The following is a 17,884-nucleotide window of genomic DNA, read 5'->3' on the forward strand; positions in this document are numbered from 1 at the left end:
TTCCTCAGCAATAGTCAATAACCTACCTGCCAAAGTTTGGGCATCTTCATGCTGAGGAAAGAGTTGTAGGTGTCTTCGAGAGCATCACTGAGGATGATCTGTCCCTTCACCGCAAGGCACAGGGAGCGGAGTGAAGAACAAATCAGTGACAACAGTCGGTTAAATCGATTGATCTCCTGCCTCAGAATGGTCAGCAGAGCTGACTTGGTTAAGCAATCATAGCCTGGTGAAGAGAAGGGAATGATAGTGAGGAAGACAGCCTGACCTGGACAAACTGCTGCTGAACACATAGGGGTTGGAATGGACTGAGAGGTGAGGCAGTGGCAGCCACACCAGGCAGGAATAAATCACTAATAAATCCTGAAAATCTCACTGCACACAGCCCAGCCGTACCTTCGATCGACTCCACGTATTCTTTCCAGGCAGGTAAGGCCAGCAGACGGCTCAAGCTCATCAAGGTGTCGTCTGATTCATGTACACCCTCCACTGTCTCAGGCAGTTTCTTCAGTAAGCCCTCAGCTTTCTCCACCACAATTTCACCTTCACTCCTTTGCTCCCTGAAACAGGTAAAGGCATCAGTCTGAGAGCGGCCATTATCCGGAACCTGTCCAATGACTGAACACCAGTCTGACGCCCCACTGTGTATCACCATGGGAAACAATACTGTATCCCAATACACATGACAATAATAAATCAAATCTGAACACTTCAGTCAGGACAGAGGGATCAAACCATCCCCCAATCCACACAGTTACTGAGAGACTCTCTCAGCATCAACCCCACAAACAATTCATCCTCCCTCCTGATCCTGAGCCCACTGCCGACACCCAACCACACCCTGAATACACTCATTAACCCAGAATCCCCCTATTAATCCGGAAACCCCCATTGACCCTGAACCCCCCATTGACCCCGAACCCCCCATTGACCCCGAACCCATTGACCCACAACCCTTTGACCCCAAACCCCCCCATTGACCCTGACCCATTGACCCTGAACCCCCCCATTGACCCTGACCCATTGACCCTGAACCCATTGACCCTGAACCCATTGACCCTGAGCCCACTGACCGGAACCCCCCATTGACCCTGAACCCAATGACCCTGATCTCCCCCATTGACCCTGAACCCATTGACCCGGAACCCATTGACCCCAGACCCCCCCATTGACCCCGAACCCATTGACCCCGAACCCCCCCATTGAACCTGAACCCATTGACCCCAAACCCATTGATCCTGAACCCCCCCATTGACCCTGAACCCATTGACCCTGAAACCCCCTCATTGACCCCAAACCAATCCACTGACCCTGAACCTGTTGACCCTGAACCCTCCCATTGACTCTGAACCCATTGACCCTGAACCCACTGACCGGAACCCCCCATTGACCCGGAACCCCCCATTGACCCTGAACCCATTGACCCTGATCTCCCCCATTGACCTTGGACCCATTGACCCGGAACCCATTGACCCCAACCCCTCCCCATTGACCCCGAACCCATTGACCCTGATCTCCCCCATTGACCTTTGACCCATTGACGCCGAACCCCCCCATTGACCCTGAACCCATTGACCCCAAGCCCATTTATCCTGAACCCCCCCATTGACCCTGAACCCATTGACCCCAAACCCATTGATCCTGAACCCCCCCATTGACCCTGAACCCATCCATTGACCCTGGACCCATTGACCCTGATCTCCCCCATTGACCCTGAACCCATTGACGCCGAACCCCCCCATTGACCCTGAACCCATCCATTGACCCTGGACCCATTGACCCTGATCTCCCCCATTGACCCTGGACCCATTGACGCCGAACCCCCCCATTGAACCTGAACCCATTGACCCCAAGCCCATTTATCCTGAACCCCCCCATTGACCCTGGACCCATTGACCCTGGACCCAATGACCCTGAATCCCCCCATTGACCCCCAAACCCATCCATTGACCCTGAACCCATTGACCCTGGACCCATTGACCCTGGACCCAATGACCCTGAATCCCCCCATTGACCCCCAAACCCATCCATTGACCCTGAACCCATTGACCCTGGACCCATTGACCCTGAACCCAATGACCCTGAATCCCCCCATTGACCCCCAAACCCATCCATTGACCCTGAACCCATTGACTCTGAACCCCCCCATTGACCCTGAACCCGTTGACCCCGAACCCCCCCATTGACTCTGAACCCATTGACCCTGAACCCATTGACCCAGAACTCCCCACTGACCGGAACCCCCCATTGACCCTGAACCCATTGACCCGGAACCCATTGACCCAGAACTCCCCACTGACCCCAAACCCTCCCATTGACCCTGAACCCATTGACCCCAAACCCTCCCATTGACCCTGAACCCATTGACTCTGAACCCCCCCGTTGACCCTGAACCCATTGACTCTGAACCCCCCCATTGACCCCGAACCCATTCACTCTGAACCCCCCATTGACCCTGAACCCATTGGCCCCGAAACCATTGATCCTGAACCCCCCCATTGACCCTGAACCCATCCATTGACCCTGGACCCATTGACCCTGATCTCCCCCATTGACCCTGAACCCATTGACGCCGAACCCCCCCATTGACCCTGAACCCATCCATTGACCCTGGACCCATTGACCCTGATCTCCCCCATTGACCCTGGACCCATTGACGCCGAACCCCCCCATTGAACCTGAACCCATTGACCCCAAGCCCATTTATCCTGAACCCCCCCATTGACCCTGGACCCATTGACCCTGGACCCAATGACCCTGAATCCCCCCATTGACCCCCAAACCCATCCATTGACCCTGAACCCATTGACCCTGGACCCATTGACCCTGGACCCAATGACCCTGAATCCCCCCATTGACCCCCAAACCCATCCATTGACCCTGAACCCATTGACCCTGGACCCATTGACCCTGAACCCAATGACCCTGAATCCCCCCATTGACCCCCAAACCCATCCATTGACCCTGAACCCATTGACTCTGAACCCCCCCATTGACCCTGAACCCGTTGACCCCGAACCCCCCCATTGACTCTGAACCCATTGACCCTGAACCCATTGACCCAGAACTCCCCACTGACCGGAACCCCCCATTGACCCTGAACCCATTGACCCGGAACCCATTGACCCAGAACTCCCCACTGACCCCAAACCCTCCCATTGACCCTGAACCCATTGACTCTGAACCCCCCCGTTGACCCTGAACCCATTGACTCTGAACCCCCCCATTGACCCTGAACCCATTGACCCCAAACCCCCCATTGACCCCGAACCCATTCACTCTGAACCCCCCATTGACCCTGAACCCATTGGCCCCGAAACCATTGATCCTGAACCCCCCCAATGACCCTGAACCCATTGACTCTGAACCCCCCCATTGACCCTGAACTCATTGACTCTGAACCCCCCATTGACCCCGAACCCATTGACCCTGAACCCATTGACTCTGAACCCCCCCATTGACCCTGAACTCATTGACTCTGAACCCCCCATTGACCCCGAATCCATTGACCCTGAACCCATTGGCCCCGAAACCATTGATCCTGAACCCCCCCATTGACCCTGAACCCATCCATTGATCCTGAACCCCCCCATTGACCCTGAACCCATCCATTGACCCTGGACCCATTGACCCTGAAACCACTCATTGACCCCAAACCAATCCATTGACCCTGAACCCATTGACCCCGAACCCCCGCATTGACCCAGAACCTCCCATTGCCCTTGAAGCTGGAATTGACCACAAACCCACTCATTGACCCCGAATCCCCTCACACCCCAGAAGCTGGTTAATGGGTAACGAATGGTTAGTAAATGGAACACTGATTAATGATCAAGGAACAAAGAAAATTACAGCACAGGAACAGGCCCTTCGGCCCTCCAAGCCTGCACCGACCATGCTGTCCAACTTAACTAAAACCCCCTTCCCTTCCGGGGACCATTTCCCTCTATTCCCATCCCATTCATGTATTTGTCAAGATGCCCCTTAAAAGTCACTACCGTATCCGCTTCCACTACCTCCCCCGGCAACGAGTTCCAGGCACCCACCACCCTCTGTGTATAAAATCTGCCTTGTACATCTCCTTTAAACCTTGCCCCTCGCATCCTAAAGCTGTGCCCCCTAGTAACTGACTCTTCCAACCTGGGAAAAAGCTTCTGACTATCCACTCTGTCCATGCCTCTCATAATCTTGTAGACTTCTATCAGGTCACCCCTCAACCTCCGTCGTTTCAGTGAGAACAAATTTCTCCAACCTCTCTCATAGCTAATGCCAGGCAACATCCTGGTAAATCTTTTCTGTACCCTCTCCAAAGCCTCCACATCCTTCTGGTGGTGTGGCGACCAGAATTGAACACTATATTCCAAGTGCGGCCTAACTAAGGTTCTATAAAGCTCCAACATGACTTCCAATCTTTAAACTCAATACCCCGGCGATGAAGGTAAGCATGCCTTATGCCTTCTTGACTATCTTCTCCACCTGCATTCCCACTTTCAGTGACCTGTGTACCTGTACACCCAGATCCCTTTGCCTATCAATACTCTTAAGGGTTCTGCCATTTACTGTATATTTCCTCTCTGTCTTCGACCTTCCAAAGTGCATTACCTCACATTTGTCCGGATTAAACTCCATCTGCCACCTCTCCGCCCAAGACTCCAACCGAACTATATCCTGCTGTATCCTCTGATGGTCCTCATCGCTATCTACAAATCCACCAATCTTTGTGTCGTCCGCAAACTTACCAATCAAACCAGTTACATTTTCCTCCAAATCATTTATATATATTACAAACAGCAAAGGTCCCAGCACTGATCCCTGAGGAATGTCACTTGTCACAACCCTCCATTCAGAAACACACCCTTCCACTGCTACCCTCTGTCTTCTTTGACCGAGCCAGTTTTGTATCCACCTTGCCAGCTCACCTCTGATCCCATGCGACTTCACCTTCTGCACCAGTCTGCCATGAGGGACTTTGTCAAAAGCCTTACTGAAGTCCATGGAGACAACATCCACTGCCCTACCCTCATCAATCATCTTTGTCACTTCCTCGAAAAACTCGATCAAGTTAGTGAGACATGACCTCCCCTTCACAAAACCATGTTGCCTCTCGCTAATACGTCCACTTATTTCCAAGTGGGAATAAATCCTGTCTCGAAGAATCTTCTCCAATAATTTCCCGACCACTGATGTAAGGCTCACCGGCCTGTAATTACCTGGATTATTCTTGCTACCCTTCTTAAACAAAGGAACCACATTGGCTATTCTCCAATCTTCTGGGACCTCCCCTGTACAGTAAGAAGTCTCACAACACCAGGTTAAAGTGCAACAGGTTTATTTGGTAGCACAAGCTTTTGGAGTCTCGCTCCTCCTTCAGGTGAGTGAAGAGTTGTGTTCACAAACAGGGCAGATACAGACACAAACTCACATTACAAGATAATGGTTAGAATGCGAGTCTTTAGGTAATCAAGTCTTTACAAGTACAGACAATGTGAGTGGAGAGAGGGTTAAGCACAGGTTAAAGAGGTGTGAATTGTCTCCAGCCAGGACTATCACACTATCTGTAATCCCCACGACTTGCCTGGGCTTGCAAAATCTCACTAACTGTCCTGGCTGGAGACAATTCACATCTCTTTAACCTGTGCTTAACCCTCTCTCCACTCACATTGTCTGTACTTGTAAAGACTTGATTACCTGTAAAGGCTCACATTCCAACCATTATCTTGTAAATTGAGTCTGTGTCTGTATCTGCCCTGTTTGTGAACACAACTCTTCACTCACCTGAAGGAGGAGCGAGACTCCAAAAGCTTGTGCTACCAAATAAACCTGTTGGACTTTAACCTGGTGTTGTGAGACTTCTTACTGTGCTTACATAAGAACATAAGAACAAGGAGCAGGAGTAGGCCATCCGGCCCTTGAGCCTGCTCCGCCATTCAATAAGATCATGGCTGATCTTTTCGTGGACTCAGCTCCATTTACCCGCCCGCTCACCATAACCCTTAATTCCTTTACTATTCAAAAATTTATCTATCCTTGCCTTAAAAACATTCAATGAGGTAGCTTCAACTGCTTCACTGAGCAGGGAATTCCTCAGATTCACAACCCTTTGTGTGAAGAAGTTCCTCCTCAACTCAGTCCTAAATCTGCTCCCCCTTATTTTGAGGCTATGCCCCCTAGTTCTAAGTTTCACCCGCCAGTGGAAACAACTTCCCTGCTTCTATCTTATCTATTCCCTTCATAATCTTATATGTTTCTATAAGATCTCCCCTCATTCTTCTGAATTCCAATGAGTATAGCCCCAGTCTACTCAGTCTCTCCTCATAAGCCAACCCCCTCAACTCTGGAATCAATCTAGTTAATCTCCTCCACACCCCCTCCAGTGCCAGTATATCTTTTCTCAAGTCCAATGCCGGCATCTCCACATCATGACCTCCCCTGTAGCCAGTGAGGATACAAAGATTTCTCTCAAGGCCCCAGCAATTTCCTCCCTTGCCTCTCTCAGTATTCTGGGGTATATTCCATCAGGCCCTGGGGACTTGTCTGCCTTAATGTTTCTCAAGAACCCAATACCTCCTCCTTTTTGATCTCAACATGACTCAAACTATCTACACATCCTTTTCCAGACTCATCATCCACCAAGTCCTTCTCTTTGGTGAATACTGACGCAAAGTACTCATTTAATACCTCGCCCATTTCCTCTGGCTCCACACATAGATTCCCTCCCTTATCCTCGAGTGGGCCAACCCTCTCCCTGGCTACCCTCTTGCTCTTTATATATGTAGAAAAAGCCTTGGGATTTTCCTTAATCCTGCTGGCCAATGCTTTTTCATGACCCCTTTTAGCCCTCCTTACTCATTGCTTAAATTTCTTTCTACTTTCCTCGTATTCCATACTTGCTTTGTGTGTTCCCAGCCTCCTGGCTTTGACAAATGCTTCCTTTTTCTCTTTGACTAGGCTCACAATATCTCTCATTATCCAAGGTTCAAAACTTGTCATACTTATCCTTCATCCTTACAGGAATCTGCCATTCCTGAATCCCTATCAGCTTACACTTGAAAGCCTCCCACATGCCAGATGTTGATTTGCCCTCAAACATCTGCCCCCAATCTACATTCTTCAATTCCTGTCTAATATTGTTGTAATTAGCCTTCCCCCAATTTAGCACCTTAACTTGAGGATTACACTTATCTTTATCCATCAGTACCTTAAAGTTTACTGAATTGTGGTCACTGTTCCCGAACTGCTCCCCTACTGAAACATCGACCACCTGGCTGGGCTCATTCCCCAATACCAGGTCCAGTACGGCCCCTTCCCTAGTTGGACTATCTACATACTGTTTCAGGAAGCCCTCCTGGATGCTCCTTACAAATTCTGCCCCATCCACGCCCCTAGCACTAAGTGAGTCCCAGTCAATATAGGGGAAGTTAAAATCTCCCACCACAACAACCCTGTTACTTTTACATCTTGCCAAATTCTGCCTACATATCTGTTCCTCAATCTCCCACTGGCAGTTGGGTGGCCTATAGTAAACCCCCAACATTGTGACTACACTCTTCCTATCTCTCAGCTCTACCCATATTGCCTCGCTGTAAGAGCCCTCCGAGGTGTCCTCCCGCAGTACAGCTGTGATATTCTCCTTAACCAGTAGTGCAACTCCCCCACCCATTTTACATCCCGCTCTATCCAGCCTGAAACATCTGTATCCTGGGACGTTAAACTGCCAATCCTGTCCTTCCCTTAACCAAGTCTCTGTAATAGCAACAACATCATAGTTCCTGGTCCTAATCCAAGCTCTAAGTTCATCTGCCTTACCTGTTACACTTCTCGCATTGAAGCAAATGCACTTCAGTGCACCAGACCCTCTTTGATTAGCAACCTCACCTGCCTGCTGTTTCTCTGAGTCTTACTGAACAAAGAACAAAGAAAATTACAGCACAGGAACAGGCCCTTCGGCCCTCCAAGCCTGCACCGACCATGCTGCCCGACTTAACTAAAACCCCCACCCTTCCGGGGAACATATCCCTATATTCCCATCTCATTCATGTACTTGTCAAGATGCCCCTCAAAAGTCACTACCGTATCTGCTTCCACTGCCTCCCCCGGCAACGGGTTCCAGCCACCCACCACTCTCTGTGTAAAAAATCTGCCTCGTACATCTCCTTTAAACCTTGCCCCTCGCACCTTAAACCTGTGCCCCCCAGTAATTGACTCTTCCATCCTGGGAAAAAGCTTCTGACTAACCACTCTGTCCATGCCTCTCATAATCTTGTAGACTTCTATCAGGTCTCCCCTCAACCTCCGTCGTTCCAGTGAGAACAAACCAAGTTTCTCCAACCTCTCCTCATAGCTAATGCCCTCCACACCAGGCAACATCCTGGTAAATCTTTTCTGTACCCTCTCCAAAGCCTCCACATCCTTCTGGTAGTGTGGCGGCCAGAATTGAACACTATATTCCAATTGCGGCCTAATTAAGATTCTATAAAGCTGCAACATGACTTGCCAATTTTTAAACTCAATACCCCGGCTGATGAAGGCAAGCATGCCATATGCCTTCTTGACTACCTTCTGCACCTGCATTGCAGGAGAAGGAATAGGGCTACTGGTCCTACTCTCTGGTTTCCCTTCAGCTAATTCAGCTTTGCTTTGGTTCCCACCCCCCTGCCAAGCTATTTTAAAACCTCCCGTGTGACACTAGCAAACCTCCCGGCCAGAATATTTATGCCCTTCCAGTTTCGATGCAACCCGTCCTTTTTGTACAGGTCCAACTGCCCTGGAAGAGACCCCAATGGTCCAGATATCAGAAACCCTCCCTCCAGTAAGGGGGTGCTGGTTAATGTCCACATTTTGTCGCCGATAACTCTCCCCAACCCAAATATACCACCCAACCCAATCACATTCACTGGTTAACGGTCAGTAACTGGAACGCTGGTTAATGGTCAGTAACTACAACGCTGGTTAATGGACAGTACCTGGAACATAGGCTAACAGTAACTGGAGCACTGGTTAACAGTTACTGGAGCACTGGTTAATGGCCAGTAACTGGAGCACTGGTTAACAGTATCTAGAGCACTGGTTAACATTAACTAGAGTACTGGTTAATGGTCAGTAAATAATGCACTGGTTAACAATAACTAGAGCACTGGTTAATGGTGAGTAACTAGAGTGCTGATTAATGGTCAGTAACTGGGCACTGGTTAACAGTAACTGGAGCACTGGTTAATGACCAGTAACTGGAGCACTGGTTAACAGTAACTGGAGCACTGGTTAACATTTACTGGAACACTGGTTAACGGCCAGTAACTGGAGCACTGGTTAACAATAACTAGAGCACTGGTTGACACTAATTAGAACACTGGTTAATAATAACTAGAGCAGTGGTTTACAGTAACTAGTCACTGGTTAACGGTCAGCAATGCTCTGCCTGGCTGATTGATTTGGCTTCCGCTGTTCTCCACCCCGGCATTATCCAGTTATTCCTGGGATGAACTTTGATAGGGTTGTACTATAGACCCCCAAATAGTCAGCGGGAAATTGAGGAGCAAATATGTAAGGAGATTACAGATAGCTCCAAGAAAAATAGGGTGGTAACAGTCGGAGATTTTAATTTTCCCAACACTGACTGGGACAGCCATAGTATTAGAGGGTTGGATGGAGAGAAATTTGTTGAGTGTATTCAGGAGGAATTTCTCATTCAGTATGTGGATGGCCCGACTAGACAGGGGGCAAAACCTGACCTCCTCTTGGGAAATAAGGAAGGGCAGGTGTCAGAAGTGTTAGTGAGGGATCACTTTGGGACCAGTGACCATAACTCTATTAGTTTTAAGATAGCTATGGAGAATGATAGGTCTGTCCCAAAAGTTAATATTCTAAATTGGGGCAAGGCCAATTTTGATGGTATCAGGCAGGAACTTTCAAAAGTTAATTGGGGGAGTCTGTGGGAAGGCAAAGGGACATCTGGCAAGTGGGAGGCTTTCAAAAGTGTGTTAACCAGGGTTCAGGGTAAGCACATTCCTCTTAGAGTGAAGGGCAAGGCTGGCAGAAGTCGGGAACTCTGGATGACTCGGGATATTGAGGCCCTGGTCAAGAAGAAGAAAGAGGCACATGACATGCATAGGCAGCTGGGATCAAGTGAATCTCTTGAAGAGTATAGAGGGTGTAGGAGTAGAGTTAAGAGAGAAATCAGGAGGGCAAAAAGGGGACACAAAATTGTTTTGGCAGATAAGGCAAAGGAGAATCCAAAGAGCTTCTACAAATACATAAAGGGCAAAAGAGTAACTAGGGAGAGAGTACGGCCTCTTAAGGATCAACAAGGTCATCTATGTGCGGATCCACAAGAGATGGCTGAGATCCTAAATGAATATTTCTCATCAGTATTTACTGTTGAGAAAAGCATGGATGTTCGGGAACTTGGGGAAATAAATAATGATGTCTTGAGGAGTGTACATATTACAGAGAAGGAGGTGCTGGAAGTCTTAAAGTGCATCAAGGTAGATAAATCCCCAGGACCTGATGAAGTATATCCCAGGACATTGTGGGAGGCTAGGGAGGTAATTGCGGGTCCCCTAGCCGAGATATTTGAATCATCGATAGTCACGGGTGAGGTGCCTGAAGATTGGAGAGTGGCAAATGTTGTGCCTTTGTTTAAAAAGGGCTGCAGGGAAAAGCCTGGGAACTACAGGCCAGTGAGCCTCACATCTGTGGTGGGTAAATTGTTGGAAGGTATTTTGAGAGCAGGATCTACAGACATTTAGAGATGCAAGGACTTTGTGAGTGGAAAATCATGTCTCACAAAATTGATTGAGTTTTTTGAAGGAGCTTCAAGAAGGTAGATGAGGGCAGGGCAGTTGATGTTGTCTACATGGACTTTAGCAAGGCCTTTGACAAGGTACCACATGGTAGGTTTTTGCATAAGGTTAAATCTCACGGAATCCAGGGTGAGGTATCTAAATGGATACAAAATTGGCTTCTTGACAGAGGGTGGTTGTGGAGGGTGTTTTTCAAACTGGAGGCCTGTGACCAGCGGTGTGCCTCAGGGATCAGTGCTGGGTCCACCGTTATTTGTCATTTATATTAATGATTTGGATGAGAATATAGGAGGCATGGTTAGTAAGTTTGCAGATGACACCAAGATTGGTGGCATAGTGGACAGTGAAGAAAGTTATCTCCAATTGCAACGGGATCTTGATCAATTGGGCCAGTGGGCTGATGAATGGCAAATGGAGTTTAATTTAGACAAATGCGAGGTGATGCATTTTGGTAGATTGAACCAGGGCAGGACTTACTCAGTTAATGGTTGGGCGTTGGGGAGAGTTACAGAACAAAGAGATCTAGGGGTACATGTTCATAGCTCCTTGATAGTGGAGTCACAGGTGGACAGAGTGGTGAAGAAGGCATTCGGCATGCTTGGGTTTCATTGGTCAGAACATTGAATACAGGAGTTGGGACGTCTTGTTGAAGTTGTACAAGACATTGCCACACTTGGAATACTGTGTGCAGTTCTGGTCACCCTATTATAGAAAGGATATTATTAAACTAGAAAGAGCGCAGGAAAGTTTTACTAGGATGCTACCGGGACTCGATGGTTTGAGTTATAAGGAGAGGCTGAATAGACTGGGACTTTTTTCTCTGGAGCGTAGGAGGCTGAGGGGTGACCTTATAGAGGTCTATAAAATAATGAAGGGCATAGACAAGGTAGATAGTCAATATCTTTTCCCAAAGGTAGGGGAGTCTAAAACTAGAGGACATAGGTTTAAGGTGAGAGGGGAGAGATACAAAAGTGTCCAGAGGGGCAATTTTTTCAGACAGAGGGTGGTGAGTGTCTGGAACAAGCTGCCAGAGGTAGTAGTAGAGGCGGGTACAATTTTATCTTTTAAAAAGCATTTAGATAGTTACATGGGTATGATGGGTGCAGAGGGATATGGGCCAAATGCGGGCAATTGGGATTAGCTTAGGGGTTTTTTAAAAAAAGGGGCAGCATGGACAAGTTGGGCCGTAGGGCCTGTTTCCATATTGTAAACCTCTATGACTCTATCAAGGTGAAATTGTTTCTCTGGTTATTCTGAGGCTAATAAAATTCAACCACATCATTTGTGAGGGAACCTGTTGTCGGCCTAGGGCTGGTGATGGTGAATGTTAGGATGCAAAGCTGGGCTGAAAAATGGCAGATGGAGTTTAACCCTGATAAATGTGAGGTGATTCATTTTGGTAGGACTAATTTAAATGTGGATTACAGGGTCAAAGGTAGGGTTCTGAAGACTGTGGAGGAACAGAGAGATCTTGGGGTCCATATCCACAGATCTCTAAAGGTTGCCACTCAAGTGGATAGAGCTGTGAAGAAGGCCTATAGTGTGTTAGCTTTTATTAACAGGGGGTTGGAGTTTAAGAGCCGTGGGGTTATGCTGCAACTGTACAGGACCTTGGTGAGACCAGATTTGGAATATTGTGTGCAGTTCTGGTCACCTCACTATAAGAAGGATGTGGAAGCGCTGGAAAGAGTGCAGAGGAGATTTACCAGGATGCTGCCTGGTTTGGAGGGTAGGTCTTATGAGGAAAGGTTGAGGGAGCTAGGGCTGTTCTCTCTGGAGCGGAGGAGGCTGAGGGGAGACTTAATAGAGGTTTATAAAATGATGAAGGGGATAGATAGAGTGAACGTTCAAAGACTATTTCCTCGGGTGGATGGAGCTATTACAAGGGGGCATAACTATAGGGTTCATGGTGGGAGATACAGGAAGGATATCAGAGGTAGGTTCTTTACGCAGAGAGTAGCTGGGGTGTGGAATGGACTGCCTGCAGTGATAGTGGAGTCAGACACTTTAGGAACATTTAAGCGGTTATTGGATAGGCACATGGAGCGCACCAGGATGATAGGGAGTGGGATAGCTTGATCTTGGTTTCAGATGAAGCTCGGCACAACATCGTGGGCCGAAGGGCCTGTTCTGTGCTGTACTGTTCTATGTTCTATTCCCCAAAGGAGTTTGGGAATGAGCTAATCCGTTAGCTTTCACTGCAGTCCTGGGATATTGGGCGTCTATTGAATTCAGTTTCATTGGCAGATCACGGTGGGAGCTGCGCTGATAATCTCTGATGCTGTATGTCCACTGGGCCCCTCGCTCCTGCCTGGGCTGCTGCTGGATGCTGGACTGACCTGATTGACTGCAGCCCCGCACTCAGGTGGGGTTCGATGCCCTCGATGGTGTCCATGAACTCACTGGCCTGGCTTTCTAGGTAAGCTTTCTGAGTGTTGGGATGCATTCCGAAGATATCTGGAGAGTCAGTGTCTGGCAGTGTTTCAATGTGATTTATACATTGCAGCAAGTCCATTTTCTCCGAGATCATACTGTAAACCTAATGATGTGGAGTAAAGGTATTAACATCCAGCGGCTCCATCATTCAGTTAGATTCTAGCTGACCTCTCCCCTCCATCCCTTCGACTGGGCTGGGCTTTATAACTTTTATTCAAAATCAATTTGCCTCAGTTTGAAACTTTCAACCTCAGCAGCTTTTTGTGCCGAGGGAATTTCCACATTTCCTCGACCTTTGTGTGAAAAACGCTTCCTGACATCACTTTCTGAATGTCTTTGCTCTAGTTTTAAGGTTCTGCCCAGAACCCCACAGTGGAAACTGTTCCCATCTACTCCATCAATCCCAATATTAAAGTTAAAGTTTATTTATTAGTCACAAGTAGGCTTACATTAACACTGTAATGAAGTTACTGTGAAAATCCCTAGTCGCCACACTCCGGCGCCTGTTCGGGTACACTGAGGGAGAATTTAGCACGGCCAATTCACCTAACCAGCACGATTTTCAGAATGTGGGAGGAAACCGGAGCACCCGGAGGAAACCCACGCAGGCACGGGGAGAACGTGCAGACTCCACACAGACAGTGACCCAAGCCTGGAATTGAACTCATGACCCTGGTGCTGTGAGGCAGCAGTGCTAACCACTGTGCCACAGGGCAGCCCTGTGGATGTCACTGGTTGGGTCAATATTTATTCCCTAAATCCCTAATTTTGTTTGAATTGAGTGTCTCACTCGGCCATTTCAGAGGGTAGTTGAGAGTCAACCACATTGCTGTGGCTCTGGAGTCACATGTAGGCCAGACCAGGTAAGGACAGCAGATTTCCTTCCCTGAAGGACATTGGTGAACCAGATGGGTTTTTCCAACAATTGTCAATGGTGCCATTCGGTGTTTAATTCTAGATATTTATTGAATTCAGATTTCACCGTCGGCTGTGGCAGGATTTGAACCTGGCTCCTCAGATCTTGTTCTGGGTCTCTGGATTACTAGTGCAGTGACAATACCACTGTACCATGGCTCCCTGTTAAACAATTAGATCTCTCCTTCATCTTTCGAGGGAATACCAAGTCTACTCAATGCAACAAAGACTGGAAAATCTCAGCGGATCTGTCAGTAGCTGTGAAGAGAGAAACACAGAGTGTTTCAAACGTCTGACTGCTTTTTGATCACATGACCCAGCGAGCCTGCTCCGGTATTCCGGAGTGATCACATGACCCAGTGAGTCTGCTCCGGTATTCCGGAGTAATCACATGACCCAGTGAGTCTGCTCCGGTATTCCGGAGTGATCACATGACCCAGCGAGCCTGCTCCGGTATTCCGGAGTGATCACATGACCCAGCGAGCCTGCTCCGGTATTCCGGAGTGATCACATGACCCAGTGAGTCTGCTCCGGTATTCCGGAGTGATCACATGACCCAGCGAGCCTGCTCCGGTATTCCGGAGTGATCACATGACCCAGCGAGCCTGCTCCGGTATTCCGGAGTGATCACATGACCCAGCGACTCTGCTCCGGTATTCCGGAGTGATCACATGACCCAGCGAGCCTGCTCCGGTATTCCGGAGTGATCACATGACCCAGTGAGTCTGCTCCGGTATTCCGGAGTGATCACATGACCCAGCGAGCCTGCTCCGGTATTCCGGAGTGATCACATGACCCAGCGAGTCTGCTCCGGTATTCCGGGCTGATCACATGACCCAGCGAGCCTGCTCCGGTATTCCGGAGTGATCACATGACCCAGCGACTCTGCTCCGGTATTCCGGAGTGATCACATGACCCAGTGAGCGTGCTCCGGTATTCCGGAGTGATCACATGACCCAGCGACTCTGCTCCGGTATTCCGGAGTGATCACATGACCCAGTGAGCATGCTCCGGTATTCCGGAGTGATCACATGACCCAGCGAGCCTGCTCCGGTATTCCGGGCTGATCACATGACCCAGCGAGCCTGCTCCGGTATTCCGGAGTGATCACATGACCCAGCGAGTCTGCTCCGGTATTCTGGAATGATCACATGACCCAGCGAGCCTGCTCCGGTATTCAGGATCGATCTTGGGCTTCAGCTACATTTTCCGACCCGCTTCCCAGCTCCCCCAGTTTCTCGGAAGACCAGGCTCGGGATTTTTCAGCCCCATCGTGGTGCCGTGTCCCAGACAGTCCCAGCAGGATTGGAGAATCCCAGCCCAATCGCAGGCTTAAATCTATTCAACGATGCAGCATCCTGAAGCACCTGGGATGGGGAATTCCAAAGATCCACAATTCTCTGAGTGAAGAGATTTCTCCCCATCTCAGTCCCTAATGATTGGCCCCTTATCCTGAGACTGTGCCCCCGTGTTTTAGATTCCCGCCAGCGGAAACAATCTCTCAGCATCTACCGGGTGGCACGGTGGCACAGTGGTTAGCACTGCTGCTTCACAGCTCCAGGGACCTGGGTTCGATTCCCGGCTTGGGTCACTGTCTGTGTGGAGTTTGCACATTCTCCTCGTGCCTGCGTGGGTTTCCTCCGGGTGCTCCGGTTTTCTCACACAGTCCAAAGATGTGCGGGTTAGGTTGATTGGCCATGCTAAAAATTGCCCCTTAGTGTCCTGGGATGTGTAGGTTAGAGGGATTAGTGGGTAAATATATAGACATATGGGGGTAGGGCCTGGGTGGGATTGTGGTCGGTGCAGACTCGATGGGCCGAATGGCCTCTTTCTGTACTGTAGGGTTTCTATGATTTCTATGATTACCCCATCAAACCCCTTCAGAATCCTGGAGGTTTCACTGAGATCATCGCTCATTCTTCTAAAGTGCTATAGTCAGGCCTCCATGGAGTGGGGAGGGTGCTGGGTCTCCCCCGTGCTGCTGGATGGAGGGGATTGCGACAGGTTAACAGAGAGGATTTATCACACGGGCTGACTCACCCCGTCAGTGGAGAAACTGAAGCCTTCCTCCAGAACCTCTGGCCGGTAAAACCAGTTGAGTGTGCTGTTGAGACATCGCCTGTCCCAGCCGTCAGTAACGCGGCCCCCGTACACCACCTCTCCCGTCAGGTAGCGTAACGCTGTCCACGGAATTTCCACCTCGTTACGAATGAGCATCTCCAGGTTCTGAATAGCCACCTAGAATCAGAAACAGAGCCAGGAGGCCAGCAGAGATCACAAAACTGTCATTGCAGCAGAAGCAGCATCTTAACGATGGACCTTCAACAATATCACTGGCAGGAACAGCCATCTCACAATCTTCACTAACTTTCAGTCTTCTGGAACCTGCTCCCATTTCACACAACTGGCTCCAGCTGCAGATCAGCCTGTGTGCAAGGAAAAGCTGGCTGCCCTCTGACCTCAGAATTAACCCCTCACCCTGACCCCCACCACCAACCCCACCATTTCCCCTCAGCGTGCCAACACCATTCCCCAGCCCCTCTACACTGTCCCCATCAAACGCTCCCAGGACAGGTACAACACGGGGTTAGATACAGAGTAAAGCTCCCTCTACACTGTCCCCATCAAACACTCCCAGGACAGGTACAGCACGGAGTTAGATACAGAGTAAAGCTCCCTCTACACTGTCCCCATCAAACGCTCCCAGGACAGGTACAACACGGGGTTAGATACAGAGTAAAGCTCCCTTTACACTGTCCCCATCAAACACTCCCAGGACAGGTACAGCACGGGGTTAGATACAGAGTAAAGCTCCCTCTACACTGTCCCCCATCAAACACTCCCAGGACAGGTACAGCACGGGGTTAGATACAGGGTAAAGCTCCCTCTACACTGTCCCCATCAAACACTCCCAGGACAGGAACAGCACGGGGTTAGATACAGAGTAAAGCTCCCTCTACACTGTCCCCATCAAACACTCCCAGGACAGGGACAGCACGGGGTTAGATACAGAGTAAAGCTCCCTCTACACTGTCCCCCATCAAACACTCCCAGGACAGGTACAACACAGGGTTAGATACAGAGTAAAGCTCCCTCTACACTGTCCCCATCAAACACTCCCAGGACAGGTACAACACGGGGTTAGATACAGAGCAGGCTCCCTCAACACTGTCCCCATCAAACACTCCCAGGACAGGTACAGCATGGGGTTAGATACAGAGTAAAGCTCCCTCTACACTGTTCCCATCATAGAACATAGAACATAGAACATTACAGCGCAGAACAGGCCCTTCGGCCCACGATGTTGCACCGACCAGTTAAAAAAAAAACTGTGACCCTCCAACCTAAACCAATTTCTTTTCGTCCATGAACCTATCTACGGATCTCTTAAACGCCCCCAAACTAGGCGCATTTACTACTGATGCTGGCAGGGCATTCCAATCCCTCACCACCCTCTGGGTAAAGAACCTACCCCTGACATCGGTTCTATAACTACCCCCCCTCAATTTAAAGCCATGCCCCCTCGTGCTGGATTTCTCCATCAGAGGAAAAAGGCTATCACTATCCACCCTATCTAAACCTCTAATCATCTTATATGTTTCAATAAGATCCCCTCTTAGCCGCCGCCTTTCCAGCGAAAACAATCCCAAATCCCTCAGCCTCTCCTCATAGGATCTCCCCTCCATACCAGGCAACATCCTGGTAAACCTCCTCTGCACCCTCTCCAAAGCCTCCAC

General features: G+C 49.3%; 1 protein-coding gene across 1 annotated transcript in view; it reads right to left on the reverse strand.

Moving 5' to 3' along the window:
- Positions 1–17,884, reverse strand: part of LOC144493937 (dynein axonemal heavy chain 6-like) — an 814,395-nt gene that overhangs the window by 24,173 nt on the left and 772,338 nt on the right. The window contains exons 72-75 of the mRNA XM_078213513.1: positions 16,188–16,385; positions 13,136–13,335; positions 394–557; positions 27–223 (exon numbers count right to left, since the gene is read on the reverse strand). Of these exons, the coding sequence (XP_078069639.1) occupies positions 27–223; positions 394–557; positions 13,136–13,335; positions 16,188–16,385 (759 nt within the window). The remainder of the gene's footprint in view (positions 1–26; positions 224–393; positions 558–13,135; positions 13,336–16,187; positions 16,386–17,884) is intronic.

This window comes from Mustelus asterias, chromosome 5 (assembly GCF_964213995.1).
Source record: "Mustelus asterias chromosome 5, sMusAst1.hap1.1, whole genome shotgun sequence".
Lineage (NCBI taxonomy): Eukaryota > Metazoa > Chordata > Chondrichthyes > Carcharhiniformes > Triakidae > Mustelus > Mustelus asterias.